Source organism: Encephalitozoon intestinalis, chromosome I (assembly GCF_000146465.1).
Source record: "Encephalitozoon intestinalis ATCC 50506 chromosome I, complete sequence".
NCBI lineage: Eukaryota > Fungi > Microsporidia > Unikaryonidae > Encephalitozoon > Encephalitozoon intestinalis.
Window position 1 is genome coordinate 17,897 of NC_014415.1, and position 15,166 is coordinate 33,062.

The following is a 15,166-nucleotide window of genomic DNA, read 5'->3' on the forward strand; positions in this document are numbered from 1 at the left end:
GAAAATATTCTTTTAATAAATTTTCTAGGCATTTCCTTGGTTTTTCTTTTCAAATATCTTGTGTCTTAATCTATCGGCGTTGTCTTCTTCCACCATTCTGATTCTGAAGGTGGATTTGAGTTTCTCCAAATCAAAAATGGGAATTCTCTTTGTGGGTTTGAAGTTGCTTAGACGTTTAACCATTATCTTTCCCCCCTCCCTCAGGACAGAAACTCGCTTCTCAATCTTTTCAATGGCCTCCTCAACGCTCTTAAAGTTTGTTCCTTCTATTCTGAATCGGTTTTTTGCCAAATACTCTCTATAGACCTGGCCTATTTCTTTATACTCGGCTATTTGGGAAATATAAGAATGGAAATCTGTTATAAAGTTGCTTGTGTTCCGTTCCATATTTATCTTTCGGTTTACTTTGTATTCTGTGTCTGCCTTAGCATGGGAAGAGGTGGATGTGTGGCATTTATATGCATTCTTTGTGTTAAACTTCCTTTGGCACGGGATACAGAACATATTACCCCTACTAGACAGACTTAACATAATTGTATTGAAAACAAGTGGAATTTTATTTGAAGGCAGATTAGCTAGCAATGAACAACACAAAGAATAAGAAGGACAGTCCGATTCCTCCAAGAATAAAATACAGCCATGATCGAAATCTCTTTGGATCCGACCGTCTTATGCTTTGTATGGTTGTAAATATCTTATTCAATGAGGATTGAAAAGACGGATCCAGTTGTCTCAGCTTGATGTTCTGTGCTTCGATCTCCTTTGTTAGATCTATTGCAACGTTCCTTAGAGTTTTCAGTCTTGCTGTAAAGATTTGCCCTTCATCCTCCTCATAATCGTTTTTCATGGATAAAGCAGGGATAAGAAAATAGACAATTAACAAGCAAGGGAGGTGTTTCTCATTCTTAAGACTTATCATATCCCGAATATCATTGACCCAACAGATCGCCGAAATAATTTTAATCCTAAACCTTCCTGGATCCAACCCTGTATCCAGTGCGCCTTGCTCCAACAAGACCAATCTTCTGCTCTTGGGAGATGTCTTTCTTTGAAACCGTGGAGGGCTTTCCAATATGCTGGTGGTTACCTCCTCCGTGGAGATGCTCAACGGGGTTCATAGCCACTCCTCTAACTCTTGGAAAGACATGGCCACGAGCCTTTGCCTTATAGTGTGCCACTGATGCCTTAAGGAGGGGCTTGTCGTGGATTCCTCCTCCAGCAACAACTCCCACAATGCATCTGCATTCGCTACTTACGGTTATCTTCTTTCCAGACGGTATTTTTATCACCGTTTCATTGGTTTCCTTTCTGTGGTTGACCACAAGAGAATAGCTTCCATTTACCATGGAAATAGACCCCCCGCTTCCATAGGTGGTCTCAACAGAATTCACTGCCATACCTTCTGGAACATTCTTGATCTTTGTGATGTTCCCTACGTCAACTGGTGCATTGTCTCCAATCAGAATCTTTTTTCCGGTATATATTCCCTCCGAAGCCGGAACCATACTATCGTGCTCCTTAAAACTTATAATTGCCACCGGCGCTCCTCTGCTTCTCTCATGGACTATGTCGATCACTTCTCCTTCCTCTACCTGCGGAATAATGGGATAGCCTAGCTTGACCTTGACAATAGGCTGCCTTTCTTTCTTCTTTACCTCCCTAGTTCTTCTTGTAATCTTACCCATTTCAGGGCTTAAAAATCATGGAAGTTTTAAGAGAAGAGCTAGAAAAAATTTCAAGCAAGTACGATAGCCAAGAGTTGTATGTTGAAGGATTCACACCAGAGCAAATCTATTATCAGATAGAGGAACTGTGCAATACGATTATCCAAAGGTGTGAGGACTCCATCGCCCGCCTTGATCTCAAATGTGAAAAGCCAATTCCTCAGAACGATAGAGAAATATGCCATGAAGAGTCTTCAGGAGACGAAGAGAGGAAAGGCTTCTTCAAAGAGGACAATATTCCACCGGAGCCCTCGGGATCGAACGAGGATGGTGATGATGAAAATACAACCGAAGATGAGGGTGAGTCCATGGAATCCAAGGATTTCGATGCTTTTGCAGACAAAATCTCTCAAATGCCAGCTAGTGAAGCAATCAAGCTTCTGGAATCAAGAGTTAAGAATAATTCCGAATGGTATTCCAGTGAAGAGGAACTATCTGACGAAGATGGCGAATAATAAAGACATTGGACTACTATAAAGCGACATAAAGCTCTTAGAAGGATACCACAAACACAATTTAATGATAAAGCCATTCGAGTCATAGCAAACTTCTAATTTTTCTTTAGGACTGTAACATTTCTAATTCTGTCTAGAGACTTAACTTCAAGCCTCTTTTTGGGAAGAGAAGCCTTTTCCTCCTGGACAATTTTTATCTCACAATCGGGTGTAAATCCATTATTCCCAAAGTCTACAATTTGCATGAGATCTCCTTCTATCTCATTGTAAAGAGAAAGAACATCTTTGAACTCTAAATTATCTACATCCAAGATCTCGTCGGTAACCTCAGCCACCTTCTTGGTATTGTATTCATGATTGTCAAATGTCCCTTCTCTAATTCTTTGAAGGGTGATGCTCTCTATCTCGCTATCTTGCTTGGAAGAAAACGGGAGGAGTGGAGGGCCCTGCCTGAAGTCAATATCCTCCTCTGTTAGTAAACTGTTCTTGGGTCTTTTTCTAATATCCACTTCTCCTGCATACTTCCATTCTTTAGGCTTGACTAAAAGTTTTTCTATTTCTTCAATGTTTTCATTCATCCCAACGGTTCATCTCATGAACTTTTTATAGAAATTCTTTCAACTTAGACCTTCTACAACATTATCTCTTTTCCTCTGCCAATATCATTCTCTTGGCAATACAATTCTCTTTACATCCAAAAAAGTCGTCTAGATGCTTGCATATATATTCAATTCCATAATCCTTAGCTCCAGGAATGTACTCAGGACAGCATATAAAGTTCTGAGTATAAATTGATTTATCAACACTGTCATCAACAAGAATGCATTTCTCAACATCAATGTTATGGTTGCTTGCAACAACCTCCAAGTCCTTAACCCATCGACTGCACTTGGAATCAAGCCTCACCTTCCCAGGCTTGCAATCCGACTGAGAATACCATCCAAGAAGCCCATCAAACCCCAGATCCTCCAGATACTTGACAAGATGCATTGCATTTTGTCTCATTCCTGTGGTCCACAGGACATATTCAGCATCATGGGACTTAAGAAATTCCACCAACAAGTCCAAATGGGGGCGGTTGTAAATAAAGTATTCCTTGAACTTGAAGTCCGGCTCCACCCCCATGGATGTAAGAATCCGTTGCTCACTTTTGGCTTTATGATACCTTTTTATCAAAGTTCCACTTATGTCAAAAACCACTAGAAATCTGGCCATAGGTCTAGGGTAGAAAAACAAACTATTAATAGTTTCTCCGATGTGAAATGGCCTTGAAGCTCCCTAAAAAACAATCGAAGTTTAATTTTGTGCAGATCTGCTGGTAGGAAATAGAGCTTCAAACTTCTTCACTATAAACTCTTCGCTAACCCCAAACTTCTCTCCAGATGAGGAAAATCCTTTGGTTAGCAGTTCATTGCGCAGGTCTGCCAAGGTCTTAGTGCTCCAGTTCTTTGGAAGCATTCCTCTCTTGGGCTGCGGAATCTTTTCCATGGACCTCAAACTCCCAAACCAATTCATTCTATCAAAGCACTCAAGCTCGGCACTACTAAGCTTATGCCTTTTGGTTTCGCCAAGTATCCTGTTGATGGTTTCTTCAAATCCATCTATGTCTTTATCTCCCAAAAACTTAGCTATGCTTTCTCGGTTGTCATCGGTCATGCGACCAAACTCCATTATAGCTTTATGGAATAGATTATCGTCCTCACGAACCTCTTTCTTTCTGCTTAATGTCGAAACAATCTTCCTAACCCTCTGGTTCATGTCGTCCGTACTCTTGTTCCTTATGGTCTCGGGATAACAGTCGTACCCATGTTTCAACGTCAAGTCAACAAGTATCTTGTCATCTTCGCTGGTCCATCCCCGCACCTTCTCCACTACAAGATCTTCAGTCTTCAGTAGAGAGCTCAGAATGGCAACTACCTGGATCCGCAAAAGAAATCTTTCCCCGTATTTCTTATACACATCCTCAAACTTTGTGAATAATGAGGGATCGTAGTTGTCAACAAGAAACTCTTCTATGCCGTCGGAAAAGTCTGACCTTATCTTTGTACTTTGAAACTGATCAACAACATATTTTACAAGATATCTAAAATATGTAGCTGTGTCTTTGAAGTGTTCAGACTGAGGGAGCATATATACTTTGTTTTCTCCGTTCTTTTCCTGCTCAGGCAACTCGGGAATCTCAAGTCCAACAGATCTAGGCCCAAATCTAAGGACCCCTAAGAATATAAGCAAGCATTGATTTTCATAAAACACGTTCTCATCTTCGCTTTCAAGCTTCATCTTCAGCAGCTCCTCGATTTCGGAAATGTTCTCCTCAGACAATCCTCCTTCTCTTGCAAGTCTTCTCATTTGCCTCTTAATTCTGCCCTCACTCTCCTCACTCTTCTTCTTGTTGAGAAGATTCTCCCAGAAGTCGGGATCATCAATGTCTTCTTCAACCTGGAACGATGCCTTTGAAAACACATTTCCTCCGTCAGAGTGCTTCACAATCTTCGTTCTTCTTTCCAGAATTTGGTCGATATCTTCTTCACAGAACTTCCTGCTTGACGCATCATCGCTCTCCATGAGAACCCCATAAGCCCCTTTCCGAAGAAGTGTTTCTATAGCATCTTTCTTCCTTGTCTTTTCACTCTTGTGCTCTTCAAATGTCATTCTCTGTAGTACTGCTCTATCCAGCCCCAACTTCAGGCCTGCTTTATCAAACATTTCTCTTTCATATGTGTTCTCCGTCACCAGTCTGTATACCTTCACTTCGCTTGTCTGTCCGATTCTATGGCATCTGGCTTGTGCTTGGAGATCATTTTGTGGATTCCAGTCGGAGTCGAAGATAATCACAGTATCTGCCGCCGTCAGGTTTATCCCTACTCCTCCAGCACGTGTACTTAGAAGAAATACAAAAACATCGCTTGTTTTGTCGCTAAACCTATCTATTGCTGCTTGCCTATTCTCTGTCCTGGCCCCTCCGTCAATTCTCTCGTACTTATACTTTCTATATGTAAGATATTCGGCAAGAAGATCTAAGCACCTGGTCATCTGAGAAAATATAAGCACCTTGTGTCCATTCTTCAATTTTCCGAGAAGCTTGTCTAAAAGCACAAGTTTTCCACTGCTTTGTATAAACACCTTGTAATACTCGTCAATATCTCCTATTACCGTATTTCCATTTGCTTGCTCGTCTCCATTCGATATCTCCGAAGTTAAAGTTATATCATTTTCTGTCCCCTCTGCTTTATTTTTCTCCCTCTTCTTTTTGAGATATCCACTAAGTATCTGCTCCTCAGCCCCCTTTATAAGATATGGATGTATACAACACTTCCGAAGCTCCATCATCACATTCAGTAGATTAGGTGCTGATTCCTTTCCCCCCTTCGTTAGAAATTCAATGTTCTTCTCAAGTATTGCCCTGTAGAACCTCTTTTGAATCATGGTTAGTGCAACCTCAATAATGGTCTCCTCCTTTGTAGGAATAGATTTCTCCACATCCTCCTTCATTCTCCTAAGCATCAAGGGCCTCAGCAACCCTTGGAGCTTTTCGACGTCGTTGATATTCTCCATCTTGAACTCCCCGAGAAAGTGGGGAAGGCTGGAAAATCGGGTTGGATCAATGAAGTTCAGTAGAGACCAGAGCTCGGAAATGTTGTTCTGGAGAGGTGTTCCGCTCAATAGCACCTTATGGTTGAACTTCAGTGTCCTTAGAACCGTGGCTGCTTTGGATTTTGCATTCTTTAATCGATGGGCTTCGTCAAATACTCCCACTGAAAAGTGGAACTGGCTCAAACTCTCCTGTTCAGCCATAACCGTATCGTATGTCGTGATCAGCACATCAAATAATCTAATCTCAAGATTATTTTTCTTTAATACAAACTCATACTCAGCAATCAATGCTCTTCCTGGTCGATTCTCATGATACTTCAATACCCTCAGATCAGTCCATGCTTCAAACTCTCTTTCCCAATGCGGTATAATGCTGAGAGGCGTCACAACAAGTACTGGCGCGCAGTAGTCATACTTTGTAAAGAGTGTATTAACAAACGTTACTGTTTGCACTGTCTTACCTAATCCCATCTCGTCTGCCATAATACAGCTTTGCCTGTAGTACCATCGGTTCAGAAGCCAATTCAGTCCTTCAAGTTGATATTCTCTAAGCTTATTTCCTCCCTTGAATACAGGAGACTCCTCATACTTGATGAAATTCTCCCGAGGAGGTCTCCAGTCAATTCCTACCCTCATGTTCCTTATCTTCTTTCTGTCCCTGTACTTCTTGAGCTCCTCCTCAAATCCTTCGCACTTTGTCACACTCTCCGCCGTCTCAAACGTCGACAGCTCATAGGGCTGGCTCTTCCATTTCACCAAAAACACCTTCTCTCCATCATAGTCTTCATGAAGTATCCTGTCCACCTTCAAGAAGTCGGGATTGAATGGAACCTCTGCTGCTCGGAACTTCTTCGCTTTCATTGCTCCAACCTTCGTAGCCATAATCTCCTCCTTTGTCACCCAATCGCAATGAAGATAGCTTTTGTGTTTAAACTTGACAAAATACCTTTCCCCCTCCGTATCGTACTTTAGGAGCTTCTCTATCCCATCCTCGGATTCTTCATTGTACTCGTCCTCACTACTCTCAGATTCTGGAATAGATGTCCGCTTGGCCATTGCTGCATTCCTCTTCTGTCTTCTCTCTGGAATGTAAACACTCCTCTCCTCTTGGCTCTCTCGATATCCACCAGTTTCCCGCGGTCTTGTCTCCTCTTCCTGAAGAGAAACACTTGAACCATACCCGTATCCAAGTCCCTGTCCAAAGTTGAAGGTGTTGTAGAATCCATGTTGCACCCCAGGAATCATAGAGTGTGCAATTCCAGGTCCTATTGTTGGTGCGTATTGATATCCCAGAGGTGCTTGGTAGAGCATGGGATTAAAATGCCCTTGCGGCTGTCTATGGCTGTCGTTTTTGCGTGGCCTTCCCCTTTTTCTGGGCATGGCTTTCTTCTCACTAGATTCCTCGCTAGTAGTAATGGAACTTGCAGTACTTTCACTTTCGGAGCCCATGTTTTGGGGCCTTATTTTTTTGCTTTTAAAAAATTATCCTCCTTCCACAGAGGGCTCCCTAGCCTCCCGTCAATCTTTGCCTTGTATACTACTCTGTTCTTAGCCTTTTCTCTTTTCCCCTCCCGGGTTCTTCTTCTTTCTCAAATGCCCATTCAAAACCCCTGATTCTTAAAGAATATACCCTATTCAACCCGAATTTCCAGCATCTAGTCAAGAACTTTTATTTTAGACTTTATCCCTATGTCATTTCCGTGCCCAGCATCCAGCCGAAATTAATCGGTAAATTAAAAGCACTTCGCAAAACAGAGTCTAGAGAAACCCCAACCTATCCATCTCAAAAGTCCTTCAAAGTCTTTTAATTAGTATCCTCTGCTATAGAGTTATCTTTCTTCTCCAGCTTGTACAGAATACTGCCTTCAAAACACTTCTCAAACACCTTAAGGACTTCCAAGACAAGTCTGGGCCCAATCTCCTCCAGTTCCTTCCCTATTTTGTAGCATCGGACCCAGATAACCCCATCGAGATAAAAAAAGCATAGGGCCTTGTCCTTTGTCTCATTCGATTCAAAGATATATTCTATAACTTCTTTTGCATGTCTCAAATGCTCTATATTTTCAAACTCCTTACTGAACATCAGAACATATCCACAGTCTTTGAAAGAGTTTGCCGAAAAGTTGCAGTCTTTCACTGTAAATACGTTATGGATTCGGAACACAACAGACATCCCATTCAATATCCCTGCCCACAGACAGTCAGATCTCTTGGTCGATCTAAAGAAAAGCATAGAATTACATTCGTTCACCTCTATAAGCTTTCGAAGCTCCTTGTAATCATTTCCCATGTCCCATTTCTGCTCCTCTTCAGCCTTCACCAGTTTTGAAATATCCTTCATAAGATGTCTAATCTTTGCCGAAGCTCCTCTTGTACTCAGAATCACGCTAGTCATACCCTTAGAAGAATAAAAAACATTCTGCTTTTAAATCTTTCCCTTCGGAACACATGCGATATAATCATGAAATCATAGGAACGCCTTTATTCGAAATAGTTCCAAATGAGTTGGGAAATCATCTTCTTTCTATGGTCTGTCCCTTTTCCATTACCTCTTTGACACTGCGCCTAATCTTCGTTATCTCAAATAGTTTCTCGGTAATCACTTCCCACTTGTTCTTCTTCGACTTTCCGAACAAGGAAATCAGCCTCGATAGTGTCGAAATCTCCAAAGGAGTCCAGCTTTTTATCTTCATCATCTCCTCCATCTGCTTCTCAATACTCTTACCCACCCTAGGATCTCTTTTCTTGGCAATCTGCACAAGCCTCTTGATTCTAAGGGCATCTTGGTTCTTCAGAGCTCCTAGTTTCTCTTTGTTCTTTATAGAGTATTGCTGTCTATCGTTCTCTCCCATGTTGTAGAGCTCCTTCACTGGCTCAAAGGTTCTCCAGGACTTGAAGTTGCTCCAAAACTCATAGAACTCTTCAGTCTTTTTAGAATCCTCATTTCTATCCATCAGAGGAACAGGCTGCTTCATACTGAACTTGGCGTTTCTTTGAAAACATTCCCCAAACACATCGAAAAACTCGTCCTCCTGGTAAATCTTATCGTCTGGAATGCTTTCGTCAAAAAAACTCGAGTCGTAGAATAGCCTAAGCTTCCGGTTTCGGAAAACGTCTCCTGCTATCTTCACCAGAAGAAATACCTCTCTACACCCCTTGGTCACATCCGGGTGATACTCATACATCTTTGCTTTCAGCACGTAATCAAGAATATGCGGAGGAATGGCCTTCTCCCTATACATGTCTAGATCAAGTAGGAGGTAAAGATCAACACATCTTCCCCAATCCTCAAGCTCCTTCTTTGTGTATAGGTTCAGAACATTTCTTCCCTTAAAATATTCCTCATGTATTCGGGCAAGGTCTCCAACCGGCTTTTCAAACTTGACTATCCAGTTTGCCATTCAGGGGAAAAAATCCCCGGCTTTAAGATCCTTGGGAATCCCGCATAAAAAACCATTCTACACCCACCTCTTTTAATCAATTCTTATCTATTCAGCATATCATCTCGGAAAACGTCTTGAACAGCTCTTTACACTCGCTATCTGATGAAATTAACGAACTTGCTTCGTCGGTAAACAATACGTCAGGCTTTTTGGAGCTCAGAAGAGCCCTAATATGAGGCTTTGCACAGAGTCGAATATAGATCCTCAATGCCGCTTTGATCAGCCTCGTAGATCCAAGACTAACTCCTTGGGATGCCAACGAGTTGAACATCAGGTTTATTGCCGAAAACCTGTCGAAAGTCTGGCATGCGTAGTTGAGTCCCTCATCGCTTCCTATTATTAGCCCAAAAACATTTGCCGAAAGTAGCTGGGATGCTTCAGACCCTAGGTCGATTATTTTGAGAAGGAGGGGAACAATCTCTGTTGTTTTCAGTTGCTTATGTATATACTGGTCTCCATTTTGGAGCAACGAAGCAATCACCCCCAATGCAGATATCCGCAGCGTTTCGTATTTGGAATCCGAATCAGATATTACTAGATATCTGTATATGTAGTAGGGAAACCTGGCATCAACAAAAACCTTCTTTATCTTAGAATCGCTGACTAGTATCTGGAGGATGTTCAAAACCGTGTATAACCTATGGCACTCGGCCTCGCCAAACTTATTTGTGTTCAAAATTGTATATGGTGTAATCACCTCTTGAAGCAGAAAAATTGGCATGGAATCGCAACTCCATACATCCTGTGCCATTCCCGGGGATTTCTTCAGTTCCTCAAACATCTCGCTTAACTTATCTGTGTCTTTTAGATTTTCGACTGTGAATCCACAAAGATCAAAAAGCCTCTGTCTCCGGGACTCGTCGCTTCTGCTCTCCTTTACAGTGTCTGACATCCTAGGGTGGGGATAAATGAGAATTCCAATTTCCTCCTCATTGTTTCTTCTTCTTTTGCTTTGCTTCATGATATCTGATGATGAGCCATTTGAGCTTCTCAAACAAAAGCATGTTTTTCAACGTGCTGTACTTCGGACGCTTGTACATCCCTATTTCCCTTAGTGTCTTCTCGTAGTCTCGGTTCCACGTGGTTTTGTTGAACCCAAGTGATGACGCAAGAAACGCATTTGGATATACAAGCTCCTTGTTTATAAGTCTTCTTATAACTGCGGCTCTATCCTCCAAGTCGCTTATGTTATAGGTACACACCTCGTTGAAGTGGGTTGACAAAACATCATCTCTATCTCTTCTGATCGATTCTATATTGTTGAGGATTTCACAATATTTCTGTATTGTGGAACTTTCACAGAACTCATAGTCCTGGCCATTCTCCTTCTTCCCCATTCTGTCGAAGGATTTGTAAGAAAGTCATTATCTTGGTGGAAATCCTGTTTATTAATGAAGTCACTGTTTATTTGCTAAAAGTTAGCTGAAGAGTGCGATTTTTTCGATTAGTTCGGGCTCATTACTCCTAACCTGGTCGGGGAATTCAAGATATGAATATATTAGAGCCAAAGTTCCAGAGGAGAACATCGAAAGAAAGCTATAGACAAAGGTGAGCAAAGGAGCACACACTATTGACATAGTGACATACGAAAGTTCGTCGGACTGGAAGCTGGGGTTTGCCCAAAACACAGTGGCATTTCCACAAGCAATGAAACAAACGAAAAAGAGGAAGCAGAAGAAGATTACTTTTCCTATGGCTGCATTACTGAGAAGGGTGACTCCTCCTCTTTCTTCAATTAAATTATACGACTTGCCTATAGACTCGGTGTATTTTGTTCCATGAAGCGTAAGGTATGGAAACACCAACTCATTCATTAGGTTGGCGAGGTCTCCGACGATACTTAAAAGGCACAAAAGGATTATATTGATGAAGTTGCCGGATCCCCTCTCTCTGTTTCTTTCTCTTTCTCTCTCTAGGAGGAGCTTTGCAGTGTTGATTGCTGCCATGATCAAGCCTGCAAAGGAAATGCTACCAAGGGCCATGAAAGCAATGTAAAAGGATTCCCTGAAAGATTCCTTTCCGTTTTTTGCATGGTTAACGACAATTGCAGATACAACAACCTGTGCAAAGTATATTGTGTTGAAGAATGTCCAATAACTGTTCAGGATAAAAAGAACAGACATAACTCCTATGTTTGCATCGTTATTTCCTAACACCCTCAAGAATATAAAGCTTTGGATGACTTGAAGGGATACAGAGCCAAGAAGGAGGATTGTGCATCCCATAAGGTTCAAAGAAAGTATTTTTGCAGTGGTTTCCACCATAGCAGCTATTAGTGGCAGAGCAGGCTTTATGTACCAGAAATAGAACATCAGGGAAACCCCAAATGTGATTCCTGCAAAGAGAATCACAAAGGGATTTAAGGTAAGCATTGAAATAAAGAATATTATAGCCGGAGCCACAATGTTGGCAAGAAATATGAATCCCTTCGCTGTATATCTAAGTCCTAAATATGCTACCAGCAGAAACACAAGCATCAAACCGACGTTGATAGTCAGAAGAGGAAGAAGGGCTTCTTCGTTATATTTGGGGAATTCCTTCATTTCAGAAACCATCCAACATGTTGTCAATGTTGTCAGGATGAGGTATAAGATGAATGCCCATGCGTCATGGAAATGTCTGCTGTCTTCCCTTTTTTCCTCCATTTTGTTGTTTGTTTTTTGTCAGAGAATTTATACGATATTTTTAGATGTTGTAAAAGATGGCCAATTATTTTCGCAACGGAAGAATTACCATTTTCTAGGAGAATTCTTATTGGATAGAATGATGTGTTCTATTGGGGAGGGCTATTTTGATGAACGATGGATGATGTGTTCCTTTGAGCTGCCCAAGCGTTGTTGGTCTAGTGGATAGGATAACAGCCTTCCAAGCTGTTGGCCCGGGTTCGATTCCCGGACATCGCATTTTGCTAGAGTTCCAAACACAGACTCTCTTTTCGTTCTTTTCCCGGTTATACCCTGAGCTCAATCTGCCCAAACTAAACTCCATTCTTTACCCTAAAAGAAAATCCTTACATGGGCGACTATGATGCAATAAATGACGAAATAAAGAACTTCCTGAGCCTTACGGATAGAAGCCCACGCGAGGATCGCCTTCCTTCCAAGGACAGAGGGACTAATGAAGAGGAAGTCTCTACTCTGATAGATCTTCTTACTGGACTGCAAAATGTGTATAGCGAGATCAACACAAATCTTGCTGCTGGAGATGGCGAAGGGCTTAAGAACATTCTTCTGAACAGCGATGTCAAGATGTCACTTGTGTGTGAGTCTTTGATGAGGGTGTTGAAGGATGTGTCGCAGGAGAAGGTTGAGCTTGTAAGGAACGAAGAGAAGTACAAAGAAAAGATAAAGAAGTTCAGCGAGGAGAAAGAGAACCTTGAGATCAAGGTAAACAAGATGGAAAGTGACCTTGAGTTTGCCAACAGAGGGAATCAGGAGCTCAGCAGGATTATCAAGGATCAGAAGAACAAGATTCAAGGGTTTAAGGAGAAGGCAGATCTTGAAAAGAGGAACTGCGACAGCTTCAGGTCTATAAATGAGGAGCTGGAGATTCTAAGGAAGAAGGCCTTAGAAAAATGCGATGTGTACGAAAAGGAGATAGGGGTGTTGAAGGAATACATTAAGGAAAGAAGCATGGAGATAGGGAGATTGAAGGGAGAATCCAAGGAGAGCGAAGAGGAAAGAGAGGGTCTTGGAAAGAAGATAGTGGGGCTTGAGAAGATCAACGAGATGCTTCGAAAGAAGTTGGAGTTGAAGGAAAATGCCATTGGGATGTGCAACTCTGAGCTGTCGAAGTTGATTTCAAAGGAGAAAAGGATGGAAAACGAGCTTGAGAAGACAAGAGAAAGAGCATCTTATTACGAAAGGCTTTATAAGGCCACAAACAATCAGAATGAGTACCTAAATAGACAGCTTTCCAAGATGATAAAGGATACGGACAAAATCGAGGTTCCTGAATATGATCCGAACACACAGCAAGAGGTGACTGCAATGTCGGAAGGGAAGAGCAGCAAAGGGACGGAGAAAAGCGACTTGAAGAGAATAAAAAGATATAGGCGACGGATCAGTGAAGAGAAAAGGACAAACGAGAAGCAGAGGGTAGAGATGGAAGATTTGGGACGAGAGATTGAGGGGCTGAAAGGAGAGGTTTCAAGGCTCCAGGAAGAAAGAACAAAGATTGTTAGCGCAAACAGTAAAATGATGGAGGAGCTAATGAGCAAGATAGAAAAGCTGCTTGAGAAGAATCGAGAATACCAGAATGTGATCTATGAGCTTCGAGGGAAAGGGGGAAGGGAGGAAAAAAGCCGAGTAGACTTCAACGAAAGCTTTAGGACAGTGAATGATGGAGAGAACGATCATAGAGAGAAGGAAGATCTTTTCCTCCCTCGAATTCTTGGAAAAGACGAGTTCTGGAGAGACAGAAGTGATTTGAAGCCGCTTATTTCCGAAAAAGATTACAAAGAAAAAATAGGGGAGAATGAAGCGGGAAATGGATTTGGAGCAAATAGGATTTATGGAGAAGGGCTCAGAAACATTCCCTCAAGGCTGAGTCATCTAAAGAAGCAGCAAGAAACGGGCATGGAGAATAGGAGTCCGATTAGACTTAATCTTCCGGATAGCTTCTTCAGTAGTCTTGCGAAACCTAAGGAAGAAGAGGGTTTGAAAGACGAAGGAGAATTAGATGAGGACAGGGGAGAGAATCGAGAGGGGTATTATAGGGAAGCAGCATATCCCGAAGATCCATTTGGAAGCACAAGCAACAAATACCACAAAGACGTGGTGGAAAACAAAGCCGAATCGGACACTAGTGGAACATCTCCTAAGACAATTCGGACGACCTCTACTCTTCATGAGATGTTAAGGAGGACTGATGCTTTGCAAGAGAAGTTTGACAAATTAGAAGACCACCTTAATGCGATAAAGAGTAGTGATAAGGTTGATGCCGAGAAGGTGCATGACCAAATTGAAGCTTATAAGAATTATTACTACTCTGATTACCTAGATATGTCGAACGAATCTGATGTTATTTAAATACCCAGGAAAACATGGAGATAGCCTGGGATCCTGGTATTTAATTCAGCTGTAGAATCCCCTCTTTAATCCATCCTTCGCTTGGAGGCGATTGGTATTTAATGTTTATTTGAGAGTGGTTTGGTCCAACCAAAACAAAAAGAACACCTTTCAAACCTGAAAAAAGGAGCAGAGAAATATAAAAAAACCTGAGACCTTGTGCCCATGGACAAGGAGACGGTGAAAGACATTCAAAGATCGATCGCGATGAAGCTTAACAGAGTGGAGTATACCGAGGTTTCTTTGGTTGATGGGTATGAAGAAACAGAAGACTGCTACAAAAGATTTAGAGACGGTCTCAAGAAGGTTTCCGACAGTATAACGTGGCTGATGACCTACGAGCACGGGGGGAGTAAGATGAAGTCTTTTTATTCTAAGATGAATATGATAACTTCAACATCAAGGATTGGGCAGTTTAAGAACTATGACATTTACGAAGCCAACGGGATTGTTGGGTTAGAGCTCTCAAGAATAGGACTAGCCTCGAATGTCAGTGATGCAGCAAAAAAGTATTCTAAGGCATATATGAACGTTTCACGATACAAGCTCGAGATGAACAAGAAACTTGAGCAACAGATAAAGAAAATATCGAATTTAAGGGACCATTCCAATGCAATTGATAAGAAGAGGAAGAAAGTCTCGAACATGAGGTACGATCTGGAGATCGAAAAGAAATCCAAAGAACAAAAGACTCCCAATTCTGTATCCAAGGAAAATGAGATGGAAAAGACATTCAAAGAGATGTCTAAAGAGACTCTTAAAGAGATGGAGCAATTTATTGGAAACGATGGAGTGTGCGGAGTGCTTCAGAATGTGGCAGAAGCACACCAAGAGTTCTTGGAGAAGAGCTCCAAGGCACTGGGAGAAGTCAAATAAATGTT

General features: G+C 41.7%; 14 protein-coding genes and 1 non-coding gene across 15 annotated transcripts; 4 read left to right on the plus strand and 11 right to left on the minus strand.

The window, feature by feature from the left end:
• Positions 1-24: 24 nt before the first annotated feature.
• Positions 25-504, minus strand: Eint_010150 (uncharacterized protein; the record flags this gene model as incomplete). The annotated part of the gene is made up of 1 exon (XM_003072193.1): positions 25-504. One exon carries the CDS (start codon positions 502-504, stop codon positions 25-27), a length of 480 nt encoding a protein of 159 aa, XP_003072239.1.
• A 67-nt stretch (positions 505-571) lies between these two features.
• Positions 572-847, minus strand: Eint_010160 (uncharacterized protein; the record flags this gene model as incomplete). The annotated part of the gene is made up of 1 exon (XM_003072194.1): positions 572-847. One exon carries the CDS (start codon positions 845-847, stop codon positions 572-574), a length of 276 nt encoding a protein of 91 aa, XP_003072240.1.
• Positions 848-965: 118 nt separating this feature from the next.
• Eint_010170 (60S ribosomal protein L8) lies at positions 966-1,685 on the minus strand (the record flags this gene model as incomplete). The annotated part of the gene is made up of 1 exon (XM_003072195.1): positions 966-1,685. One exon carries the CDS (start codon positions 1,683-1,685, stop codon positions 966-968), a length of 720 nt encoding a protein of 239 aa, XP_003072241.1.
• Positions 1,686-1,702: 17 nt separating this feature from the next.
• Eint_010180 (uncharacterized protein) lies at positions 1,703-2,179 on the plus strand (the record flags this gene model as incomplete). Its single annotated transcript, XM_003072196.1, has 1 exon — positions 1,703-2,179. The coding sequence occupies one exon, from the start codon at positions 1,703-1,705 to the stop codon at positions 2,177-2,179; it is 477 nt and encodes a 158-aa protein (XP_003072242.1).
• Positions 2,180-2,274: 95 nt separating this feature from the next.
• Positions 2,275-2,757, minus strand: Eint_010190 (U3 small nucleolar ribonucleoprotein component Mpp10; the record flags this gene model as incomplete). The annotated part of the gene is made up of 1 exon (XM_003072197.1): positions 2,275-2,757. One exon carries the CDS (start codon positions 2,755-2,757, stop codon positions 2,275-2,277), a length of 483 nt encoding a protein of 160 aa, XP_003072243.1.
• A 61-nt stretch (positions 2,758-2,818) lies between these two features.
• On the minus strand, positions 2,819-3,394 carry Eint_010200 (uncharacterized protein; the record flags this gene model as incomplete). The annotated part of the gene is made up of 1 exon (XM_003072198.2): positions 2,819-3,394. One exon carries the CDS (start codon positions 3,392-3,394, stop codon positions 2,819-2,821), a length of 576 nt encoding a protein of 191 aa, XP_003072244.2.
• An 81-nt stretch (positions 3,395-3,475) lies between these two features.
• On the minus strand, positions 3,476-7,222 carry Eint_010210 (helicase DNA-binding protein; the record flags this gene model as incomplete). The annotated part of the gene is made up of 1 exon (XM_003072199.2): positions 3,476-7,222. One exon carries the CDS (start codon positions 7,220-7,222, stop codon positions 3,476-3,478), a length of 3,747 nt encoding a protein of 1,248 aa, XP_003072245.2.
• Positions 7,223-7,577: 355 nt separating this feature from the next.
• Eint_010220 (BRX1 RNA-binding protein) lies at positions 7,578-8,168 on the minus strand (the record flags this gene model as incomplete). The annotated part of the gene is made up of 1 exon (XM_003072200.1): positions 7,578-8,168. One exon carries the CDS (start codon positions 8,166-8,168, stop codon positions 7,578-7,580), a length of 591 nt encoding a protein of 196 aa, XP_003072246.1.
• Positions 8,169-8,286: 118 nt separating this feature from the next.
• Positions 8,287-9,174, minus strand: Eint_010230 (ribosome-associated chaperone zuotin; the record flags this gene model as incomplete). Its single annotated transcript, XM_003072201.1, has 1 exon — positions 8,287-9,174. One exon carries the CDS (start codon positions 9,172-9,174, stop codon positions 8,287-8,289), a length of 888 nt encoding a protein of 295 aa, XP_003072247.1.
• Positions 9,175-9,265: 91 nt separating this feature from the next.
• Positions 9,266-10,108, minus strand: Eint_010240 (putative Rcd1-like protein; the record flags this gene model as incomplete). Its single annotated transcript, XM_003072202.2, has 1 exon — positions 9,266-10,108. One exon carries the CDS (start codon positions 10,106-10,108, stop codon positions 9,266-9,268), a length of 843 nt encoding a protein of 280 aa, XP_003072248.2.
• A 37-nt stretch (positions 10,109-10,145) lies between these two features.
• Positions 10,146-10,553, minus strand: Eint_010250 (uncharacterized protein; the record flags this gene model as incomplete). The annotated part of the gene is made up of 1 exon (XM_003072203.1): positions 10,146-10,553. The coding sequence occupies one exon, from the start codon at positions 10,551-10,553 to the stop codon at positions 10,146-10,148; it is 408 nt and encodes a 135-aa protein (XP_003072249.1).
• Positions 10,554-10,634: 81 nt separating this feature from the next.
• Positions 10,635-11,861, minus strand: Eint_010260 (uncharacterized protein; the record flags this gene model as incomplete). Its single annotated transcript, XM_003072204.1, has 1 exon — positions 10,635-11,861. One exon carries the CDS (start codon positions 11,859-11,861, stop codon positions 10,635-10,637), a length of 1,227 nt encoding a protein of 408 aa, XP_003072250.1.
• Positions 11,862-12,047: 186 nt separating this feature from the next.
• Eint_010270 lies at positions 12,048-12,119 on the plus strand. Its single transcript has one exon. It is a non-coding gene; the product is annotated as a tRNA-Gly (tRNA).
• A 111-nt stretch (positions 12,120-12,230) lies between these two features.
• Eint_010280 (uncharacterized protein) lies at positions 12,231-14,246 on the plus strand (the record flags this gene model as incomplete). Its single annotated transcript, XM_003072205.1, has 1 exon — positions 12,231-14,246. One exon carries the CDS (start codon positions 12,231-12,233, stop codon positions 14,244-14,246), a length of 2,016 nt encoding a protein of 671 aa, XP_003072251.1.
• Positions 14,247-14,450: 204 nt separating this feature from the next.
• Positions 14,451-15,161, plus strand: Eint_010290 (uncharacterized protein; the record flags this gene model as incomplete). The annotated part of the gene is made up of 1 exon (XM_003072206.1): positions 14,451-15,161. The coding sequence occupies one exon, from the start codon at positions 14,451-14,453 to the stop codon at positions 15,159-15,161; it is 711 nt and encodes a 236-aa protein (XP_003072252.1).
• Between the last annotated feature and the right edge of the window lie 5 nt (positions 15,162-15,166).